Raw genomic sequence first — 22,765 nt, forward strand, 5'->3', positions numbered from 1 at the left:
AAGATTATTTTCATTACTTTCTCATTTATTTGTAATTATCAAAATGTTGTAGTTACACTTTTTTTAAAAAAAATTTTTATTTTTCAAGCAAGCTGTTTATACTAATTCCAGTAAAAAAATTAAACCTTCCTAAGCTCCTGGATCTGTCCCTTCTCTCTCCCATTCCTCATTCTTAATTACTTCCACCTTCTCTCTTCTGAGAATTTGTAGGTTGACGGCAAAAGTGGTTCCAATGCCACACATCCTCAAGCCATATGGGCGTTATCTCCTTTTTTTCCTCCCGTAGCTTGTTTTTCCATACATTCTCCTAGTCCTCTGGGTCATGACCACACGGCAAGTGCGATGTGCTATGGCTGGTACTTGGAAACAAGGGTGATGTGCTACGGATGGAAACTTTCTCTCCAGATCCCGTTATACTCTTCCCCACTCTTTGTTCCTTAGAACCTTCCTCTGGATTTTCCCAGTAGCCGTCTTTGGTAGATCCTGAACAAACTCCACCTGAAAGGCAAAACGGCTCACTTTCAGCCAAACGCATTCTGATTAATCTCCCAGGCGCAAGGAAAGACACACTTTTGTTATGGCTGGGGTAAAAAGATGGGAAGCTGCACAGCTTGGGGCTGGGACAGTGAAATTCCTCACTACCCATCTTAGCTGACCGCACGGGCAGCACGTGCAGGGACAAGAACCACAATCCTGAAGAGACGAGTGCTTCAGCTGTGCGGACAGGGAGTTACTGGTGTCCTTCCTGCTTGGGAGGGATGGATTCCAACCCCTCCGATGGCAGGAGGAACTTCCCCTTGGCTTTGGCTGAGAGTCTGAACAGAGCTCAGGGGAGGAACTGGTAAGAGCTGAACGCCTTGTCCGTTCGAGTCGCTGTGAAAACCCAAATATCTCATGAAAGGAAGACTGGACCCTGATACAAACAGGTTACATGACCATTTCCTCCCTTTGGGTCCTTTCCAGCACAGTGAACCCAAGGCTACAGCTGCAACAGACCCTGTAATGTACTTTTATTTTATTTTACTATGGTTGGAGTGGTTGTCAGAATGCAGTTGAAAAGAAGCCGAGGTAGGACAAAACCTGTTCAATTTTAGATACAAAAAGAGAGAAGCCCTGTCTTTTTGTGGTGTACTTACCTTCCTCGGATACTTGTAAGGTGCAGTCACCTTCTTGACGTGTTGCTGAAGCTCCTGAGTTAATTTTTCTGGATCGTGTGATACAAAAGCAGGAGCTAAAACAACGAAGGCTTTGACTACCTGTGCCACAAAAGTTAAGGGACCCCATTAACGTCCAGACGTGGGAATAACGGGATACATTTGTTGCCAAAACTGAGTATCAACATTCCAAAATGCAAAAATTTGAGTTTTTTTCTTTAATTTCCTTTTTACTTAGCTGCTTATTGCAGAATGCAATGTTATGAGGGACATATTCTGCAGCATAGGGTTTTTTGCTATTTTCCACTTTTTTTTCTTAACTTTATACACTAATAAACTTTCAAAAAGTTGTAGAACAGACACAAAGACAGCTGAAAAGCCCGCCCCAGGGCTCAAAGAAATGTTGCGAATTTGAAAAATATAAAAAGAAAAATTAAACACTCTGGATATCATTGCCACTGTGTGCTTAGTGACAAAAAGAGAAATAATCCAAATTCTATTCCTTAGACAAAAAGATGCCACAATAAATCTGAAGAGCCAAAGTTTTTTTTCCACATCACACCCTGCAAACAGGGAAATAATTCTGAAATTCTAAGATCTGTCAAGGTATGGGTTTAAATTTTTTTTTAACCCATTTTAATTTCAAAATCTGAAACGTATTTAATTCCAAGGAAGCCTAGTACATATAGGGAATTTGACGCTTAGAAAAAAAGCGCATTTCTTTCTGTATCTTTTTTTTTTTCTTTTTACCTCCCCTCGAATCGGGTCAGGACTGCTGACAACAGCTGACTCTGAGACTGCAGGGTGTTGTATTAATGCACTTTCCACTTCAAATGGGCCAATACGATACCTAGGAGAAAATGCAGATATGACAGCCGTAGCAAGCTAGCCATTCAATTGGGCTTCCCAGACTGAATTTTTACAGGCGAATGACCAAATCTAAAAGCAACTGACTTACCCAGAAGAATTAATTATATCGTCAGCTCTTCCAACAAACCAGATGTATCCTTCTTCATCCATAATTGCTCTGTCCCCAGTGACATAGAAATTTCCACACACAGAGGCGGCAGTTTTCTCTGGGTTGGCCTGACAACAATCAAATATTTTGACAAATGTATCCGATTGTTAGTGAAATGTTATGCACTTACCTTGCAGTGGTGCTAAAAATGATCAAGATGATTTTTTTAACTTGTTCTCAAAATGAGCATGTTCAATGCTATCTTATGGTTCCAATTAAAAAAACCACATTAGCAGTTTTGTGGTAGAAATATGTGAGAGGTGGAAAAGAGCATTTGTGTACATATGGATTCATGTTCTAGGCAAAAAAGGCCATGCTCTATCAAAATGCCCATCCATCACAAGAAATGACTAAAACGTATAACCCATTCTCTTCAGAGAAATGATTTATCATTGCAGGGGGTTGCCACAATAACCTCCTGTCAATGGAAACTCCAACCTTCAAAACACAAATGACGTGACCTACAGGAAAAACTTCATTACCTACATTGATCTAGGTTACATGGGAAAAACTCCGTGACAACAGAAGACATAAGGAAAAAATGAAGTAATAGCACTGAACCAAAATAAGTTTTTTATCACAGAATGAGCAATTACTTTGTGCAAGTTGTTGTTTGAGGATGCTACAGATATCCAAATATTGTGGGGGTTCAGAAGAGGATTAAACACATAGATAGGTTCCCCAAAGCTTATTCAACATGATAGTTTAAATGCAGTGGAGAATATTTTTATATTTGCCTGGTTCTAGTGTTTCCTTAAGTATGTACTACAACTCAGCACCACCACAGATGGAATACTAGCTTAGATGGACCTTTGACCTGAACCAAACTGGCCTTTCTTCTGACACCTTTTTTTTTAAGCCTGTTCTGCTTTCAGAAGGTAGAGCATTTGAATAGTAATGTTAGATGACACATTGCACTTCCACCAAGCTATATGATCGTCTACACTCGAGGGATTTGTGCTGTAGCTTGTCTTTGTGCTGTTGATCTTGTGCATGTTGTCTGTGTGACAGGCAACCATACAAAGGGTTCCTCTGACACCAGAGATATGTGCATGCTGGAATGTGTAACTTTTAAAGATTTAAAAGATCGGTCTGTGGGTACCTCTGACAGTGGTATGAGGGAATAAGATAGTTGTGCTCTTTGGAAAGCCTCCCTGAGCTTCCAACTTATTAGAGTAGCCTTTATGGGCTTCCTTCATTAATCCTTAACCAAGGACAGGAGTGGAATGGAAGGGTAAGGAGTGATGCACTGAACATGAAGCCCATGCCAACTGCCAGGTACAGGTCTGGAACAAGGTACCCCCTGGTTCATGTTGCATCTCGAAGTTCTACTCTGCCAGTCAGTCTGTTCCTGGAATAGCAGAACAACGTACCGATCAGGCTCAAGGCCCTCAAGCAACCTAGTGAGACCTCGTGAAGATCCTGGATGAAATCCTGCTCCTTGGGTAAGTCAACAGAACTTTGCCCTGGATCTCTCTTGAGCTTCTCAGCAGGCACAGACAGACCAACTCAGACTTACCAAGTACTCAGAGAACAGACAGAACGGTCGTCTCGGTTGAACTCTGATACCAATGTTGCCTTCTTCTCCTGCAGGCAGAACAGCCCCATGGTCATCTATGATCTGCGGAAAGGACACACCGTTATTGCTTTGATTAGCTCAGTGAAATACCTGTTATAGCACAGTGCAGGACAGAGAAGGGACACAGACAGCGTTCCCCTGCTCTTGTACCCATAGCTGCAGCTGAGCTCAGATGCAACGATATCAACATACCTGCACGTCATAAGGGGGAACGGCTTTTCCCAAAGAGCCAGGTTTAATTTTCATTCCTTTCATATTGGCACATATTGTCACCTGCATAATAGATTATTTAATTTTTTTTTTTAAATTTGTGCAACGTCCTGTAGACCTCTTAATCATTTGCATTAGGCACAACACCTCTTCATGACTTTGTGGTGACAAGGGCTGAATCGGGACTAAAGCACTGCAATTCTCCAGCACATCAGAGAGGGGTTGAGAGGCATTTCAGGTCAGCCCTGTGGAATGAGGTGGCTTGTGCTCAGTCTGAGCCAATGGGTTCTTCTGCAAACACTCAAATTTGCAAGACAGCAGATGTGAAATTATTACAGACCTTATTTCAATAATGGGACAATTAATTTGGGACCATATCAAGGGTAAGAGGAGAGAATGCCTGAAATCTGACTCTTAATAGCTTCGTTAATGTTCACTTACAGAGAAGTCTGGGATGTGAACTGATTTAATATTTTTCATTAAAACCTCGGACAGGCTAAATTGATACCCAGAGCAAATTATTTTTTTAGTTTTGCCTTTTAAGTAAAGATGATGAAGGGATCTACTACAAGTTATTTGATCTGAGGTAATCTCTGGCATGGTTTTGGCAGGGGGCTGAACTCTGTAGTCACAGTATTTCCTATAAACATTAAAATACGCAGCTAGTTGATTTTGGAACTATATAATTATAATTATAAATAGGCTCTTTTTAAAACAAGTTCATTTAACTGATTCTCACCTTTTACATTGATTTATCAAGCACATTGTGCCTCTGGTATTGCTACCTTTGAAAGGGCATACTGCAAGAATTGATGCAAACGTACTGTTTCAGTCTGGCCATAACCTTCATAGATATCCAGCCCTGTCTGGATTTTCCACTTCGCCATCACTTCAGGATTGAGCGGCTCCCCTCCAGACACACAGTGTTTCAGACTCATGAACTTGTAGCTTGAGAGGAACAGCAAATGAAATAACTTTCTTAACTTCTGGAAAGAGCAGTGAACGGTCTGAACTGAGCAGCCTGCCTCAACTTTCAAAGTAAGTACGCCCAAAACTTCCCAAGCTACTTTGGAAATGACAATAATCATCCTGTTCCACAGTCCTGGACTGGACTCCTAGATTGCTCGTGTTACCCCTGAGGATAATGTGCTTCATCTCTCTGTCACTGGAAGTAGGGTTTTGTTTTTTTTTTTTTCTGGAAAAAGAGCGAGCAAAGGTGTTTTCTTGGAAGAGCTGACAAGAAAGGAGAAATCTGAACAAGCACATCAGATGTTCGTGGAAAAGCTGAGTTATGTGCCGACAGCCAAGATCAAATAAGACACTGAGAGTTTTTGAGAGCGAAAGGAAGGCTGAATAGGAACACAGAGCCTGACCCCTCTGCTAAACCAGGGTCGGCTTTCGTCAGGATGGAAGACCTACGTAGGAGGAATAAGTGCCTTACCGAAGGAGTGAAAACTCCTTACAGATCCCACTGACTGCTTCTCTTAAGCCGAGTATTTTACAGTGTAACAAACGGGGGGGAACAGCTGCCAAATAACTCTCGGCACGTGAAGTTCTCTAACTCCTCGCTTCATTCTCAAGGATACGGGAACGACTCCACTGCACGCCAGTGCTGCCGGAAACCTGGACTTAAACTGAGCTGTGAACCAGAAGTTCAGAGGAAGCGACAACTTCAAAGAATCTCACTTGTTTCCTCTGTGCTGTCTTTTCTAAGACCCGTTCCTGAAGCCTGATTGGCGTAAGCTGTGACTAGTTATTCTCCTAGTTCAGAACACAGCTTTCTTTTCTGAGAGCGAAGTTTGCTAATTAGATTTCCTTTAATTGAAAAAAATGAAGCAACATAAGGAACTAAACAGCCAGAGCTGTCGCAGCGTTATATCCCAGGCTCCCTCTGGTAGCCCCACAACACACAGATGTGCGGTACCTGCTCAAATCGTGTTGGACCAGCATGCGGTAGGCAGTGGGAGCAGTGCAGAAGGCAGTGATGGGGTATCTTGAGAGAGTCTAGAAAAACAGAAAGTTATTTTCTTGAAAAGCAAATGTAATGGCGAGTCTGTCCTTGTAAATGTACCAGGTGTTTAACACAACGTACGTGCCCAAACGTCTGCAAAATGAAAGCCATAAAAATGCAACATACGTTCCACGCAGAGAACGACTACGGATTAGTGACTCCGAACCCTGACTGCGGAGTGGCTGTACCAGGCAGTCCCACTGCTGTAGAAAATACGGTACGTTCTGTCCAACAAAAATCACTCATGTAAAAGAATGACCACTGAGAGCAGGGCTTCCAATTAAGATTGTTTTCTGCTTCCCAAGGCGACTGTGTCCCAGGCTCAACACGAAGCGACAGTAGTGAGCTAGACCAAAGCTTTTCCAATTTTATTCTTGGGAAAGTCTGGGTCTCCTCTCAACACAAGAGGCCAATGTTGAGGAGAACAGGCCAGCTGACTGGTTTTGTGAAGTGGCGGACAGGAGCAACAGGCATTCTGGCGGCTCATCGAAAATTCAGGATGAGAGGGCCCTGTTTCAGGTCTGAGCCATACGCTGATTACTGGCCCACGCTCACTGAGCCCAAAGCAGCTGGAAGTCCATACCTGAAGTGAGCTTTAGGCTAAGTATGGGACAAGACAGCAACGATCCCGAGTTCTTTTTATCCTGCATCTTTCACCACATCTCCTCTACACTGTAGCCTTGTCACACAGCCTCAGCAGGAGAGAAAACCTTGTTCTCTAGCTCACTGGGCACCAAAGGGAGGGATGATTGCTTGGGATGTGGGAAGTACTATGTCCGTGGCCACAGAGCAGTGGGGACCCGTGCACTGGAGCCCAGTTTGCTTGCTCATTTATGCTGACAGTATAAAATGTTACGCTTACCTCTGCAATAAGTGCTGGTTTAAACTGTAGCAAACTGTGTACAAAGACACACGACCCACAGATCCATGGTGCAAAAACACTGCTCCAAGCTGACTTTACCCAGCCAGTATCAGAGGTATTCCACATTATATCTGAAGGAGTCAAGTTCAGCCAGTACCTGATGATAAAGCAGAGACAAAAAAAAAATTAAAACATGCTTCATAGAGTAGAGAGACTCAGGCACAGGTCACAGGGTAATTAAAGGAAAGGGCCAGAGGCTTCCATTAGAAAATGCAGTGTCATCAAGTGAGGTTCTCTAGGAAGTTTGTAAGATTTGAGGAGAATCTTAAACATCCTCTTATTTCCTTTCATTCTCCCCTGTTTAACATTTCCAGCATTTGCTTTTCTCCTGAACACTGCAAAACATCCTTGGCTTGAGTTGCTGAATCTGGATCTAGCTCAAAAAACGAACAGATCATTTGGAGTAGGCTTTCCTCACCTTGGGGATTAGAGACATCAGCTAAATCACAGTTTATTTCTCTAGGAACCTAACCAAATTACTTCTATGGACTCTATACCATCAACTTCCAACTCAGAATGCCTTGGGAAATGTATTCTTTCATGTTAATGACATTTCTCACTCCTTGGGAAGCATAAATAAAAGATGTTCGATGAAAGCAAATCTGTGACTTTTAAGGTGTAATGCTATGGTCCAAGGTTGCTTTGGTTCTCAAGGACGGTTTACATAATACTAAAGCACTCAACTGGATTTGGTTTTGCTATAGGGATGCTCCCCCTATTGCTACTCCGCAGGCAGCCCTCTGAGTGACAGAACACTGTTTGATGATCTCAACTGAGTCTTCAAGAAGCTTTTAATAACAAGGGTTTCACCACGAGAGGAGAAAGGTGAGGAAGAAGCAAAATCCTACCCCCATGAAATGCCTACATTTACCAGAGTTTTTACAGTCACATTTTCAATTTAATTGTGATCAAGTCACTTAATCAGGACACTGGGAGCAACTGCAATGTATACCTGCCACTGACTGCAAATCCGATGCCATAACTGCTGTGGGACTGCATCACCATTTTTGGAGAGCCTGTACTTCCACTAGTAAAATAGATCAGCATTGGGTCTTGACTCCTTGTCTTGACACATTTATGGTCAGCAGATGTCACCCTTCAGAAGAAATAGTATGTGATGGTTACCACATGTAGTTTTTCACAAAGAAAACAGGACTTTTTAAGGTTCAGGCAATAAACAGGAAAATGGCCCAAAATTGTATCATCTCATTAAATAAATAGTTGCATCAGATACCACAGGTAAGAGTTAGAGAGAACATTTTCTTAGTCACAAGTGTGCTCTGTATGCCATAACTTTCAAGATGTGAGCACCTACAGCATATTCCAGTGACTTTTCTCTACAACTATTTTGCAAGGGCACTCAAGGTGCTTGTTACAGAACAGCAGGTAGATGCAAAACCAACTTCTGCCTCAACACATGCCGTCTCCCAGTCTGAAGTCATTGGGGGCCATATTCAGGCTATTATGCCAGGTAAGGTGGTCTTAGACATGTATTATACCATTTATGTTCAGGACATTGATGAACAATTCAGATTGTCTGGGCTACCAAGATAGCGAAGGGAAGAAATAACTGATGCCATGGTAGCTGAGCACTGGGAGCTGGCAATGGGTGCCTTTCTCATTGAATTCAAGAGGCATTAGGCTGGGCTCTAGAAGACAAGTACAAAACAACTGCAGGATTAACACTCTGCATGCTTCTCTTTAAAAGCAGGCAGGCTTTTAAAAGCTGGCAGGCTGCTGAGTAAGGAGAAGCTGAAAGACCTGAATACAGCTCCCAAAAAGTGTGTTGGAGGGATCTGCACTTAATGCAGTGGTTACCGCGAGTTGGCAGAGGGATGCAAAAATGTAACTCATTTGGAAATTAATCCCCAAACTCAGCAATGTCACATGACTGATAGAGCTTCCTTCACCTCACAGGGATGATCGTAAAACAGCCGGATACTCACGCAAAGAGTTCTTTGAGGTTCAGCCACCCATCTCTGCTCCCTTTGGCTACAATTAGTTTGCTTTTCAGAAACTGGCAGTCAGGCATGACAGATTCCACTGCAGGTGCCAGTGTATCATTGGTAATGATGCACTTGGCCTTCGAAGCCTGGAGTCGGTATAAGATGTCTTTGGCTGTTAATTGGGATGTTCCTGGAATAAAGACAATTCCTGGAAAAAAGCAACAAGCAATTTAGAAAATTGACCGTTTCTCTTTATTATGTTCACAGGACATGACCCCAGCCATAGAAAAGCTGAGCTACTTGCCAAAAACTTATTCTTTGAGAAACAGGAGTCAAGTATAACTCATGTTTGAAGGCAGAGCTTGGGTGAATTTGTGGCCTAGGAATGACCTGGGATCATCTGGCTCTGAAAGACCTCCAAACCTTGCAGCACTAAGGCTGAGTTTTCTGTCATGCATATTAAAGGTATTGAGATCATGAGTAAGATCTAGATTTAAAGTGGTTTTGAGCACTCCCTTCATGATTTGTAACTCAGGAAGTGTTGGGATGATCATCCTCTTAATTAAGTATATGAATAAGGCCAGCATTTGGATTATATTTACCTCTGGAATAAAGCCATTATTCACATCAATAAGGAATTAATACCTCTGATATGGGATAAATAGATTGAGGTCAGGTAGCTTACATACATTGCTCAGTCAACAATCCCCTCAAGCTTGGATCCTCTTTTTCCCAAGGATTTCAATAGACCTGACCTACAGACTGATTTCCGTTTTCTTGCACCTTCAGAAGTGTCTACCAAATTTTACAATTGGGAAACTGAGGCACTGAGATACTGAACAATACTCCCACATCATAGTTCAGAAAATCTTGGATACGGTAGAATTGGATTCCCTGCATCTTAACACCATTTACAACCTGCAAGAATCACGGAGCTTAAAAGTGGGACAAAAATACTTGATCATGGCACTGTTGATGCTGAGTTGTTCCATCATGGATGTTTAGCAGTCTAAAAATGCAATGGGTCAAATTCTTCCTAAGAATTTTTAAAACTGTAACAGCAGAGCAAAAAAATACTGTATTGAATTATTCACCAGTCTAGTCATATAACTTACTGCATTAAAACTGTCCACACTGATAACGGATCTGGTCAAATCTGGCCTTAGATTGTAACCATTCAGCCTTTAGCAGCTTCAACTGAGGATGCCGTTTACCTGGATCGTGTCTGGCAGCCCCTAATACAATGGTGCTTTGGTTCCTGGGTGGGTGCTGCCAGTTCTCCTTCTATGCCAAAGCTGAATTGTACAGGGCACAGCAGCATATTCCTGCTTACTTTTTTTTTTTTTCAAATTAATTTAGCATATTTTTGTATCTTCTATTAATTTTTCTGCATCCAGGAGATCAGTAAGGTTACTCACCTGTCCGCATGCAGGCTACATTCAGGAGCCACCACTCAGGAACACGAGGCAGAACTGCTATGACTCTGTCTCCTCTCTGCAAACCACACACCTCGGAAAGTATATTAGCTGCTTTCCTAGACAGAAATCCCAACTCTTCGAAGCTCCACTTCACCTCCTCTCCCTCATCATTTACCCACCAAAAAGCTGGATTTGCTGGTCGTCTTCCATCCTAGAATGCAACAGAAGATATTAAAATAAGACGACAGACCTGAAAAGGTTTAATTTCAATCCAGAATAACTCCAGACTAAGCAAATCATCCCTGGCAACTAGTCTTTTACAAAGAAAATCAAATAGTGCATTCTGCTCTGCAGCTAATACTATCCAGTATCCATCAGGAAAATTGATTTGTATCATCTGAGATTTGTTCCAACGTCTATGAAGTAAAAGAAAAACACTACCTTCTCCAGTCGTGACCACTCATCTAAGACATCACTTGCAAAGTTGAAATATTCCGGCAGTTCCTTTTTACACTGGTTTATAGAGTCATAATACGAAATAATCAGAGATGTAAGAAGCCTGTTGCATCCATGGAGTAATCTGCAAGGTGACCAGAATATCCGCAAACACTGAGGAATCCGTGCTTTAATAAATGTTCTCATGATAAATGATGTTTTATCAGACAGTGGGGAAAAAAATCAGATGCACATCTACAGGAATCAGTCATCTGAAATAAAAGAAAATACATTTAAAAACAGCCAGGTATTGGATGCTGTCTAGTTTGTGATAGTGGATAAATTAATGCAAATCAGCTTGAATAAATAGGTTGTTTGCCTGCCTCCTCATTTTTCCCCATTATTTTATATGATTCTTAAAATAAGTGTTCCTCCTTTTCTGGCAAAGAGATTGTGCACTGCTTTTTCATTATAATCTTTGTCCTCAGTCAGCTGACGAATGAATCTCATATCTCATCTCTAAACTTTCACTTGCCAGTCCTTTTTTAAATATCTATCTCTTGGTTCCTGTAAATTTTATCTTTTATTTTGCCTGCTTACAGAAATAAAATGCCACTAGTTAAAATGTTTTGAGGACGCTTTATCACCTTGATTTACAACGGTCTCTGTAATTCTGCTATGTCTTAAATATACACTAGATGGCGATTCGCACTGAACTTACGCCCCAATAAAACTGATGAATCTCTGATCTACTTCCTCGTGAGTTCTATTGTCATTGGCAGCATGGCGTAAACACAAAATAAACACCAGGCGAGCAAAGGTGAAGTGCCAAACACTTCCATTTGCTTTGCACTTCAAGCTGAAGTGCGCAACTTTGAAAAAGACACACGTCGTAAAACAAACTTGCAAAGAAAATTCCAGCACTTCCAGTTTCTCCTAGTCTTTTCTACACCACATACAGGTACCTGTGGAAGAGACAGAATGGATGGTGCTGCAGTTATTTAAAGCCCAGCCGGGGAAGTCAAGAAAACTGGATCTTTACTCAAAGATGCAGAATCTTCTGATAAACTTGTTTTGAGTGTAATCAAGTCCTTAAGAATCTACCCACCACATTAAATCTAAGGGAATCTCTCCGTCAATTCAATACAGCCAGCTTTGCTTTTAAACCTTTCTGTGCCACGACCTTCTCCTTATTTAATAGCCAACAGTACATGTATATCTCCGAGGGATGCTACGCAGCTACTTTTACCGTTGCGTTGTGTATTGCAAGCATAGATGTAGTGACAGCTTAAGGTCTTCAATGCCAATAAATAACAATAACCAACATCGCTCTAAAACCACCATAGTAGTGAGGCAAACCAGAGAAGCGCAAACAGAAGGTGCTCACTGGTGAGGCACGTGTCAATGGCTCTCAACCACACAATTTCCAGGGTGTGAGTGGCAACAAGGCAGAAGGCCCAAGAATTGTAGTTATCCTGCATCCAGCATCTCCTGCTGGCTGGCCTGTGACTTCTGCAGAAGGCAGATTTTCCACAGCTCTCAAACTGTAAAGCTCAAAATGAAAGAGCCAGACTAGTTAGCACTGATGAAGAAATGTGCAGAAATGTGACCTAATCTGCTGCATGCCTAAAAGAAAGCACCGTACTCCACAAGTTTCAATATTCTGTTCCGTTCTGCTAAATCCCACTCCTTTCCTCATTGCAAATCCGTCCTGGCAGGACTGACTGCTGTGTGATCCTCCTCTTACTGCAGCTTATTTCAGAGAGGTTAGAAGCCCTTTCCAAAATGGTGCCTATTTCCTGGTAGGAGGTTTCCAGGAGGGATTTGAGTTGACTGCTATTTGTTTCAGTGGAAAACCAGCTCTCTAAGGAAATGGTTTGGTCATCCTACCTGTGCTCTGGGGGCCTTAGGCTGTGTTCTGAGCTTACAACACGAGCTGTTCAGATCAAACAGGCCTTGTTAGTTTTCCCCTGTTCTTCTGAAAGATGCTTTTTAAACCTCCTAGGATGTCACTTGAAAGACACCTTTGGAAAAGAGCCTGTTATGAAGAGAAAAAGACCACAAAGTCAAACAGGAGACTCTTATCTTTCTGCCTTTTTTTTTTTACCTTAGTACCTGATTGCTGCATCTGTATTTATGTGTGATCTTATCTTGCGAGCAGCCTGAATACACAGCTCCCCCCCCGCCCCCGATTTCATTAGACACCCTGCACGAGTGCTAATAGAACACATCTCAAGGTGCTTTACAACCCAAAGTCTTTGAGATTGATAGGAAGGAGTTCACTTGGAACCCAGCCCCACTCGCACCAGGCACAAAAACAACTTCGAGTGAAGCAATATGCCACCCAAGATCCTTCACCCCCAAGAAAATGGAGGCTACTACATCAACCACCGTTACAAACATCCCTACTGTTGGCAGTACCCTCCTGATACCAGATTTTTCATCCCTTAGTCTAAGGGCATGAAGGAGCGAAGCAGCACTTACGACTCCTCAAGAGGAAGGAAGAGTCATTTTTTGGGGCCATTTCTTCAACTCTCAGTTTGGTTCTACTGCTCTGGACACACCTGTCCTCAAGTCAGCTCTGTCCTTGCCTGTGCCAACGAAATAACCACCAGAATACCTGGTCCCCTCTAGTGAGACTACAGCTTTGGATGCACAGCTCACAAATTTCAGCACGTTTCCAGGGTCAAAGATGTTTCTGCTACAGTTACAGACTGGCAGATATTTACAGAAACAACCATTTGTTAGTAAACGGTGCCTTCCTAATCTTCTTGTAAGATATTTCTTAAAACGTTGTGAAAAGACTAGCTAGGGAGGCCTCATAGCGCACAGACACAGTTGATAGCTATCCTAAGGATGAAATAGTCCATTTGGTCCCTCCAGTTTACTGTACAGATATTAGCTACCACTGAAAACCAATGGCAAAATCTTCTGGTTTAACCCACCAAGTAGGGTAGTACTTGAGCTACAACTTGGCACGTAAGCAGAGATGGGAGCCTCACAGCCGAGGCACTGAAGAAATACAGGATTTAAAATTAGAAATGCAAAGCAATGCGAGTTTTTCCCCTGAGTCATCATGCTCTGAATCAGATCCATAACAAGTAGCTCCTAAGTGCAACAGACAACCAAGTATTAAGCAGAGGAGCAGCCCTCAAACACTGTCCCTGGTACCTCACTTACTGTTTGGTCTGCAGCTCCGCGCTGGGTAACGGTGGCAAGAATAGGCTGTCTCATCGGAGAAGCGCACTATGAATCGATCGGTGCTTCTGCAGGCAAGTGTTTCCTCCCGTGCTCTCTCACCCTCTCCCCAGGGTTCTGATTATTTCCAGAAAGAGTAAACCCACCTTCCCCACAGCTCCTTTATTTCCAAACACTGCTAAAGATGGGAAGTAATTAAGTACATTAATCTTCCCGTGGAAAGGTGCACTTGGCTCCGCTGGTGGTAGACTCCGTTATCAACCTTATCAGCCCTGTAGTTTGGCTGATACAACAGCAGCCATTTGAGCAGCAAACCCTGCTGCTTAGTGCTCCTTTGCTTCTTTCTTTCTCAGTAACCGGATAAAGGCAGGACAAGATGAAGACACATCAGTTTTTCCTTCTGCCGTTATTGTTTCTCACAGGCTTCCCCGCAGCAGACAGCATAAGCCCAAATGAAAAAAAGCCAAAGAAAGCCAAACTCCCCAAAATAAAAAAGGAGAACAACGTACTCTTGCTGAAAAAGAGCAACTTTGACAGAGCATTGAAGGAAACCAAGTACCTGCTGGTGGAGTTCTGTGAGTATCAGTTTTCGCTGTCTTTTACCCTGATGGCTCTGCAGAGCATGACCAATGCTGGGGCGCTCAGGTATGTTTGTTTTACTGTTGCTGTGCCTTCCAGTAGTCCTTGTTTGCTGGGTTTTTCCCTCCATGTATCTATTTCTGACCATAACTACCGTAATTTATTCCTTTTTGGAGTGGTTAAATACCAGTCTGCTACCTAAGATGGATACTGCGAGTAAGATGGGTCCTCACACACAGTGCTGAGTTGGCATTTTCTGCTTCCACTGCCTAATTTTACAAGTATGTGTTTCACAGCAGTGATGGGTGAAACTCTAGGTATTAAAAAAAAAAAAAAGTAAAAAAAAAAGTCATACATTTTCATCGGCGCTTTGTATGAGGTTTTTGCCTGATGGCATCTCTCCTCTGTGAGTGTTTGGGCTTCAGGGAACGTCTTTTTACAACATTTTGGTGTCTGTAATTGCATTATATTGGACTCTTTCCCTGAAATTATCGCTTGATTAGGTGGAGGATGGTTTGTGGTTTTTCTATTAGGTTCATGTTTGCTCCTCATGGGGAGGGGCCTTTTGAGTAACTAACTTTGTTAGAAGGTCTGGCCATCTGAGCCCGACAGAAAGTAAATCACACAAGCAAAAGCCAGAAGGTATATTCTCGAGATGTTACCCATCTGAAAGTTCAGACGCTGCATATTTCCCGCTCTGCAAACGTGGAGTTGTGTTTCCTAGCAGCCTGCTGGTAGCAGAGACTCTTCTGTCTGCATAAGACAGCAAAAGCTTTGTCTCTGTTGCTTGGGCTTGACCTTGCTTCACTGTGCCATTCTGAGTGAGCTCAGTGCACACATCCACTTAGCCCTAAATCATGCGAACACCTTGCAAACTAGCCCTCCCTGGGGGGCAGGCATTAGAGACCGGCACAAGCTGAAAAACCCAATCTATCCCACATTTGGAAGGGATATTTGAAATTAAGGCAATATCCTAACTTTGCAGAAGTGCATGTAATTTGTTCTTTTGCTTCACTACCAAACCTAGGTGGTGGTGATGATGACGATAATAATAAGTAGCAGTAGTAGCAGCAGTAGTGTAGGTCAATCTGAAATGAAAACACTTGTATTTTTCCAACACCAAAACCTAAAATACACTAACAGATTAATGAAACTAAAAATATGTTTGGATCATACCAAACATTTCATCAATTCTGAAACAAACTTATGAAGCTTTAAATATTTTTAAAACTGTCTGAACAATCATGTTAAACAAAGTTGTAAAGAACTAAGACTTTTAAACACTTTTGAAAGTGTTGATTTTATTTTTTAATTGTGGAGGGTTTAAAGATATTTGCCAAATTCAGTCTGCAGTTGTGAACTGTTTTGATCTCTCTGAAGATAAAGTATTTTTTCACCAAAATAGTGCATCAGAAAAACCTTAGTCAAGCTCTATTCTCAGCTTTGTAAGAGCTGATTCAAAGCACAGAACCTAAATGTCCAGGTCAGAGACGAGCTTGCAGCCAAACCTCCTTAGGATGGCTGAGCTGATCACAGAATGGTTGGGGTTGGAAGGGACCTAAAGATCATCTAGTTCCAACATCCCTGCTGCGGGCAGGGACACCCTCAACTAGACCACGTTGCCCAACAACGAGACATCACAACACACTTCAGGATTTCAACCTAATACTGAATGGAAAGAAGACATGACAACAGTTTCATAGTGTCATGGTTTAGGCCCAGCCGGTAGCTGGGTGCCACGCGGCCGCTCACTCACCCCTCCCCCAGTATAACAAAAGGCTTGGGTCGAGATAAGGACAGGGAGAGATCACTCACTAATTACTGTCACGAGCAAAACAGGCTGAATGTAGAGAGGAGATTCATCTAATTTATTACTAGGCAAAACAGAGTAGAGCAATGAGAAAATACAATCAACTCTTAAAACACCTCCCCCCACCCCTCCCATCTTCTCGGGCTCAACTTCACTCCCGGCTTCAACCTCCTCCCCCCTCAGCGGCACAAGGGGGCGGGGAATGGGGGTTGCGGTCAGTTCAGCACACGGTGTCTCTGCCGCTTCTTTGTCCTCAGGGGGAGGACTCCTCTCAACATTCCCCTGCTCCAACATGGAGTCTCCCCACGGGCTACAGTCCTTCACGAACTGCTTCAGCGTAGTCTCTCCCACAGGGTGCAGACCTTCAGGAGCAAACTGCTCCAGCGTGGTGTCTCTCCCACAGGGTGCAGACCTTCAGGAGCAAACTGCTCCAGCGTGGTGTCTCTCCCACAGGGTCACAAGTCCTGCCAGCAAACCTGCCCTGGCGTGGGCTCCCCTCTTCACGGGTCTACCGGTCCGGCCTGGAACTTGCTCCAGCGTGGGCTTCCCACGGGCCACAGCCTCCTTCAGGTGCCTCCACCTGCTCCAGCGTGGGGTCCTCCACAGGCTGCAGGTGGAATCTCTACACCCCCTCATCCTTCCTCCATGGGCTGCAGGGGGAATCTCTACACCCCCTCATCCTTCCTCCACGGGCTGCAGGGGGAATCTCTACACCCCCTCATCCTTCCTCCATGGGCTGCAGGGGGAATCTCTACACCCCCTCATCCTTCCTCCACGGGCTGCAGGTGGAATCTCTACACCCCCTCATCCTTCCTCCACGGGCTGCAGGTGGAATCTCTACACCCCCTCATCCTTCCTCCACGGGCTGCAGGGGACAGCCTGCTTCACCATGGTTTTCACCACGGGCTGCAGGGGGATCTTTGCTCCGGCGCCTGGAGCTCCTCCTCCCCCTCCTTCTGCACTGACCTTGGTGTCTGCAGAGTTTCTTACATCTTCTCACTCCTCACTCCGGTTGCAAAAGTTTTTTTCAACTGTTTTGTTTTTCCTTCTTAAATATGTTATCACAGAGGCGCTGATTGGCTTGGCCTTGGCCAGGGGCGGATCCATCTTGGAGCCGGCTGGCATTGGCTCTGTCAGACACAGGGGAAGCTTCTAGCAGCTTCTCACAGAAGCCACCCCTGTAGCCCCCCCGCCACCAAAACCTTGCCACGCAAACCCAACACACATAGACAAGAGATGCAGAACGAATTGTTCAGAATACAGTAGCCCAGGGACTTAGGCACTCAAAGGATGTGGGAGATACAAATCAGGATTTCTTCCCCTTACTTCAGGGCAGAGTCTTGGACCTCTCTCTCTGATATCCCACCACCCTCACAGCTGGATTTCTTCAGAAGGGAAGGACAGACATGTTCTTCCATTCCACACTGCATCTTCCAAAAATGTCAGAGATGAAACACTGCTCCCCAACCACACCTTGCTCCAGTGATCCCCACTGCCTTCTGGTTTGGACTCAAGGTCACCATGTCTATCTGAAGGCCTTACTGAAAACTCATGGATTGCCTTTCCGCCGCAAACCATAAAGGCATCTACAGTCCCTGCAGGGAATTACGGAGTCACTCACGAGAGTGGTGAGCTCCACAGCCCGGATACGTTATCTAGAAATCCCTGGCCTCAATCTCAACAGCTCCCTTCAAGACATGCCACTAAACAGCCTCTGGGGTGGTGAAAAACTATCCTGCAGCAAGCCACTGCCCTGAGACGTAGAAAACCCGAGTCCACAGTGCCGAACCAGCTGGTTCATTCCCTGTAATCATTTGCATTGCCACAGCACAAAGAGACAAAGATGGGACGCGTGTATGCACCTGCACAGAGAAGCCATAAAGCCCTAACATTTTATGTCCTACTCCTTAAACCAGGCTATCTAAATAAACAATCTATGTGAACATGGAACTATTAAGGGAACTTAGATAATGAGACACAAAGCAATATTCCACAGATCACACAGGAAATCGGTGGGGCTGCCAGAATGAGCTTCAGAAATCCAGAACGAATGCAAGACCTGAGACCTTTCTCTTCTTGACCCATTCTCAATCAGAGAGACACAGTCAGAAAATAGGAAAGAATCCCACACTTCCCAGAAAGTGGGATTTGTTCTGGTGCTGTACCAACATGGGGAACAGTTTGAGCTCCCAACTTTTGATTCAACACTCTAGGATCTGCCTTAGGCGTATCAATCATGAGAAAACCCCAATGCTTTCCCTGTTGCACACCATTATCTACTTACCAGTCCCACAATATTTATCAGGAGAGGCCTGCTTTGATGTCTTCTGCCCAGTGACTCCCAAGTCCTCCTAATGCCCTTCAGTTCCACCCTCACAGTGTCCCAGGTCTGCCTTCTTTCAGGCAAGGTTTACTATAAAAACATGTGCTGACTTTCTGCCAAGCAGCGTCAGGCAACCCTCCGGAGCTGAGCAAAGTGCACAGGGCAAGTACCCAGCACGGAAGCAAAGTAATGACCCAGAAATCCGGCACTCTTCTGCCCTCATCCCAACTGCCTTGTGCAACAGGAAAGTAGCTGAAGGGGCAGCATAAAGAGGGTGAGGAAGGACGGAGGAACAGAGGTTCCAGCTTCTCTTTGGTTTTTGGGAAGGCAGAGAGAACTATGTCTGAAAAAACGCAAGCAGCAGGCAGCGATGTGCCTGCTGTCCCGTGGACGCGAGCCCTGCTGCCTGTCCAGCTGAGTTATGTGCCCCGCGTGTGCTAGGAGCACCTCATCGCAATGCTCAACCAGAAGGGCCCTTCTGCTGCGTCTGTGGCGTCTCCCCATCCATGGTAAACTGACCTAAATATCACACGAATGCCTATTAGCACAGGGAATGTAGAGCACTTGCCACCAGCAGAAGGTAGATCTTACATCAGCGTTGCCTACATGGGAGAGTTTTACTGTTTATACTATACATTAGCTGAATATAATTCCCTGCGTTGACTTGCATTGCAGAATATCATTGCTTTTAAAAAAACACCCCAAAATCCCAAGCACTCTAACAAATATCCTCATCACAGGGACAATAAACTTTGTACACTTAGAAACACAAACACTAAAAGCCCTGCTGCACGCCATGGCAAACTGTAACCCGCTGAAGCCATGTATTAACTTACTCTGGTTTTCCCAGGGACAGCAACTGCCTGAACACAGTAAAACACATCTCCTGTTTCATTTCTCTTCAAAAGCTTTTCATAAACCCTTCTGATTTTCTGTTGTCAGCACAGTTTTCACAGGACTTTGCAACTGTCCCATATTTCTCCATGCAAGAATAGTCCTCAGATCCCCCAAACAGTTTGGCGAATACCATTCACATTTAAGGCTTTCCCAGGCCCGAGAGGCAGAAAAAGCCCACGATGTGCTCCAGTCCAGGGGTAAAATACAGCGCATCAGCCCTCATCAGCAACTCACCGTACTGTGACTGAGAGGGGACACGTTAAATGTACCCAAACGCAGTTTCTACAAAGCAGCGGGTATTAAGCTGTTCTTCATTTTCGCTGGCAACATAATGGGTTTAAAAGCAGCAGGCACCATAGACAGGGATAAAGATGACCCTTTTTCTGGAAGGCTAATAATGATGCGCTGAAGGATCATGCCTCGAGTGGCTCTGGTATCTCCATTCGTGGCAATATTTAAAGCCAGATTAGTCAAATAGCTGTCAAGATTTGTTTAGCTAGGGTTTGCCTTGCCTTAGGCCAGACCATTGACCTCGCCAAGTCCCTCACAGCTCTCGTTCCGTAAGCCTTTAGCTTGGCTAGTGGCATATCTGGGGAATCACAAAACGAGTGCAGAGCCATGCTAATGCCACTTTGTGCTGCCTATCAGAAGAATTCAGGAAAAGGCCCAGGCCCCAGTGAATGTTTGACTCCCCAGATCTCTGAGAATGCCTGCTCCTGTCCTTTCCAGTGAAAAGTTTTCAGTTCCAGGACAAACACAGGCACACGAGCGGTGCAGACCTCGCGCTGCTGCTTTGTGTGCCGAGTGCACTCTCATTTATGAAAAAGCCATGTTTACCTTTTCTAGCAGGACGCGTGTATAGCCTGCGAGGCACCGGGTCAGCCGTAGGATTCCTGCAGCCTGTGACTGACAATCCGCGCTGAGATAGTGACATTTAATAGGCAAGATGGGGGTTACTCTTAAAGAAGACAAACATCTCCTTTTCAAGGCACAACAGCTGAAGGCTGTTTTATTGAAAAAAAAAAAACCCAAGAAACTGCTGCCTATGTGTATATATAGTTCATAAAAAGAGGGATTTCTAGAAAGCAGGAGGGGCATGACTGATCTTCAATCGATTCCATAGATCAGATGGTCAGCTCAGTTACAAAGCCACCATCCAAAGCATACTCACTCCTGTGCTAAGAACTGATTTCAGCATACAGCGGTCTCCTCACCACAGGAGGTGAATGCAAACAGTTCCAAACCACCCAAAATAAGTATTTCTTACAACTGAGTGCAGCGTGAAAGATAGTGGAACGTGGGTGCCTCGTTCCTGTAGGCTTCGTCAGAAATCTGTGTCAGTCTTTCAGGAGTAAACCTTCTGAAAAAAGTCGCTCAATCGTTTGCAAACTGTGCATATAAAAATGAGCAGGAAAGTGGAAACGCACATCCGAACAGGTACAAAAGTCACTAGATGATGTTCTAGCTGCCTGCTGCACGGACCTACCGATTAGCACGGGTCCCTTATGGAGGCACATCTTCCACATGCTTATTCTATCGAACGCTTTGAATAAGCATCCAAACTGTGGAATAATCCTTGATGTTTGCATAGCAGAAGATCTCAAGTGAAGTTCAAACTGCAAACATTAGTTTAAAAGTACAGAGGTCAGCACAGGAGATTATGGGCTGTATCTCACTGTAGAAGAGAATGGGAGAATTCAAGGTCACACAAGAAAGTTTGCAACTGCAGCAAGATTAACATCCTTCCACTCTGATACGTTAAACATGAATCCATCCTTCATCTCAAGAGTCTTCTACAGAGAAAATTATATATCTGTAGTGAAACTGTAAAAGCAGTCTACACCGAAGATGAAAAGTGGGACTGCTAAAATGACTTTCTGACCATGCCAGAAACTAACAGCTAGGAAATTGGTATTTAGCATGACAACAGGCATATTCACAATGACTGCAGCAATCACTAGCTCATCAATATGGACTGCAGAATGAAATTGAAGGCCACCAGCAATTAGCTAAAGAAGGAGGAGCTCATCATGCTTCCATGTATATTCACTTCAAGAATACTTTAGGGTCATTAAACACATTTATGTATCAGCAAAAGTTTTCTCTGTCCACGTTTCACTACATTTTAGTTTAGTAAGCTGCACTACAAAAAAAAAAAAAAAAAGCAGCAGCTTACTCAGGTTATTGATGTGCTCAAGAGAAAGAGTCCCTCAAAGTACAAGATTTCTGGTTCTCTTCCCACTTTCGCCATATCCATTTGGTGTGGCTTCAGGTGAAATATACTCTGACTCTCTAAGATAGAGATGATGACACGTAATGATACTCGCCTTGTTCTTGATCCTGACGCCATCACACTGTAAATTCTTCAGAGAGGTAGGCATGGTTTCTCACAAAATGTTTTATGTTGCCTAGAACAAGACTGCTAGTGGCTTGAGCTGTAAAAATCAGCATTTTTGACAGTCTGATTAAAAAAAAAAAAATCTGTATTCCCTGAAAGTTCGTCAGGCCTTGCTTTCAATGTACATGCGATTTCACGTTAACCTCGTTTGCTAGTTGCCCGTGGAAAACAAAACTGACAAAAATTGAGTTAATGACATATGAGACAGGTAAAATATAAAAATGCATTTAAGTCCTCAAATACGTAGACTTCATTATAGCTCATGAAATGAAAAATGCAGCAATCCTCCCACACCCACCACCATTTCTTTTGGAATGAGGGTGTGTGGAAGATTTGCTCTACATGACCTTGAGAGCAGTTCCTAAAACAAGGGAAACTTTAGTCGCCAGGGAAGGTGCTGAAAAATGCGATGTTGTTCTCCACCGTGGGGCCTTCTCCTCACAAAGACAACACACCAAAACTGTCTGAGCAAAGTGGCTGCAGAAATGGTGCTACAGTCTCCCCCCCTGCAAGTGATTTAAAAAGGTGACTGGTTGCAGCTCAGTTGTTATCAAAAAGAAAAGAAAGAGTAGAAATTCAAGAGGACACCACACAGGTGCTTTTCACTCTCCCACTTCTGTCATCCTTTTTAATTCTTCCCATATCTGAGCCACAGAGCTTGAGTTGTTCTCAGACGTTGGATAATTTATTTTCAGGATCCTTTGTACCTGTGATCAAATGGTGGCAATCTGTTAAGATGCTCCTCTGGAGGTTCACATCTGTTTTGAAAAGGACACTTCACAAAACAGCAATGACACAGGGTGGGAGGGAATTCAGTGATAATTCAAAAGACAGGTCAAAAACACCATCCAGGAAAAAACCCCCCCT

At 43.8% G+C, this 22,765-nt stretch overlaps 2 protein-coding genes across 7 annotated transcripts in view; one reads left to right on the forward strand and one right to left on the reverse strand.

Moving 5' to 3' along the window:
- Positions 1-69: 69 nt before the first annotated feature.
- On the reverse strand, positions 70-18,722 carry LOC129213199 (acyl-coenzyme A synthetase ACSM3, mitochondrial-like). 6 transcript variants are annotated; one of them, XM_054842821.1, is made up of 15 exons: positions 18,565-18,708; positions 12,584-12,731; positions 10,700-10,965; positions 10,259-10,469; positions 8,841-9,048; positions 7,847-7,990; positions 6,835-6,991; positions 5,886-5,965; positions 4,786-4,909; positions 3,944-4,024; positions 3,692-3,793; positions 2,113-2,240; positions 1,905-2,004; positions 1,137-1,256; positions 70-498 (listed from the first exon to the last, which is right to left on the reverse strand). In XM_054842821.1, the coding sequence occupies exons 3-15, from the start codon at positions 10,898-10,900 to the stop codon at positions 412-414; spliced, it is 1,743 nt and encodes a 580-aa protein (XP_054698796.1). In that variant the 5' UTR covers positions 10,901-10,965; positions 12,584-12,731; positions 18,565-18,708; the 3' UTR covers positions 70-411. The 6 variants fall into 6 exon arrangements, with proteins under 6 accessions (XP_054698796.1, XP_054698798.1, XP_054698795.1 ...); XM_054842823.1 differs by lacking the exon at positions 18,565-18,708 and adding an exon at positions 13,874-13,941; XM_054842820.1 differs by lacking the exon at positions 12,584-12,731 and having other exon boundaries at positions 18,565-18,722.
- Positions 14,038-22,765, forward strand: part of PDILT (protein disulfide isomerase like, testis expressed) — a 28,895-nt gene continuing 20,167 nt past the window's right edge. Inside the window, exon 1 of the mRNA XM_054842829.1 lies at positions 14,038-14,466. Coding sequence (XP_054698804.1) covers positions 14,268-14,466 — 199 coding nt within the window. The 5' untranslated portion in view covers positions 14,038-14,267. The remainder of the gene's footprint in view (positions 14,467-22,765) is intronic.

This window comes from Grus americana, chromosome 15 (genome assembly GCF_028858705.1).
Source record: "Grus americana isolate bGruAme1 chromosome 15, bGruAme1.mat, whole genome shotgun sequence".
NCBI lineage: Eukaryota > Metazoa > Chordata > Aves > Gruiformes > Gruidae > Grus > Grus americana.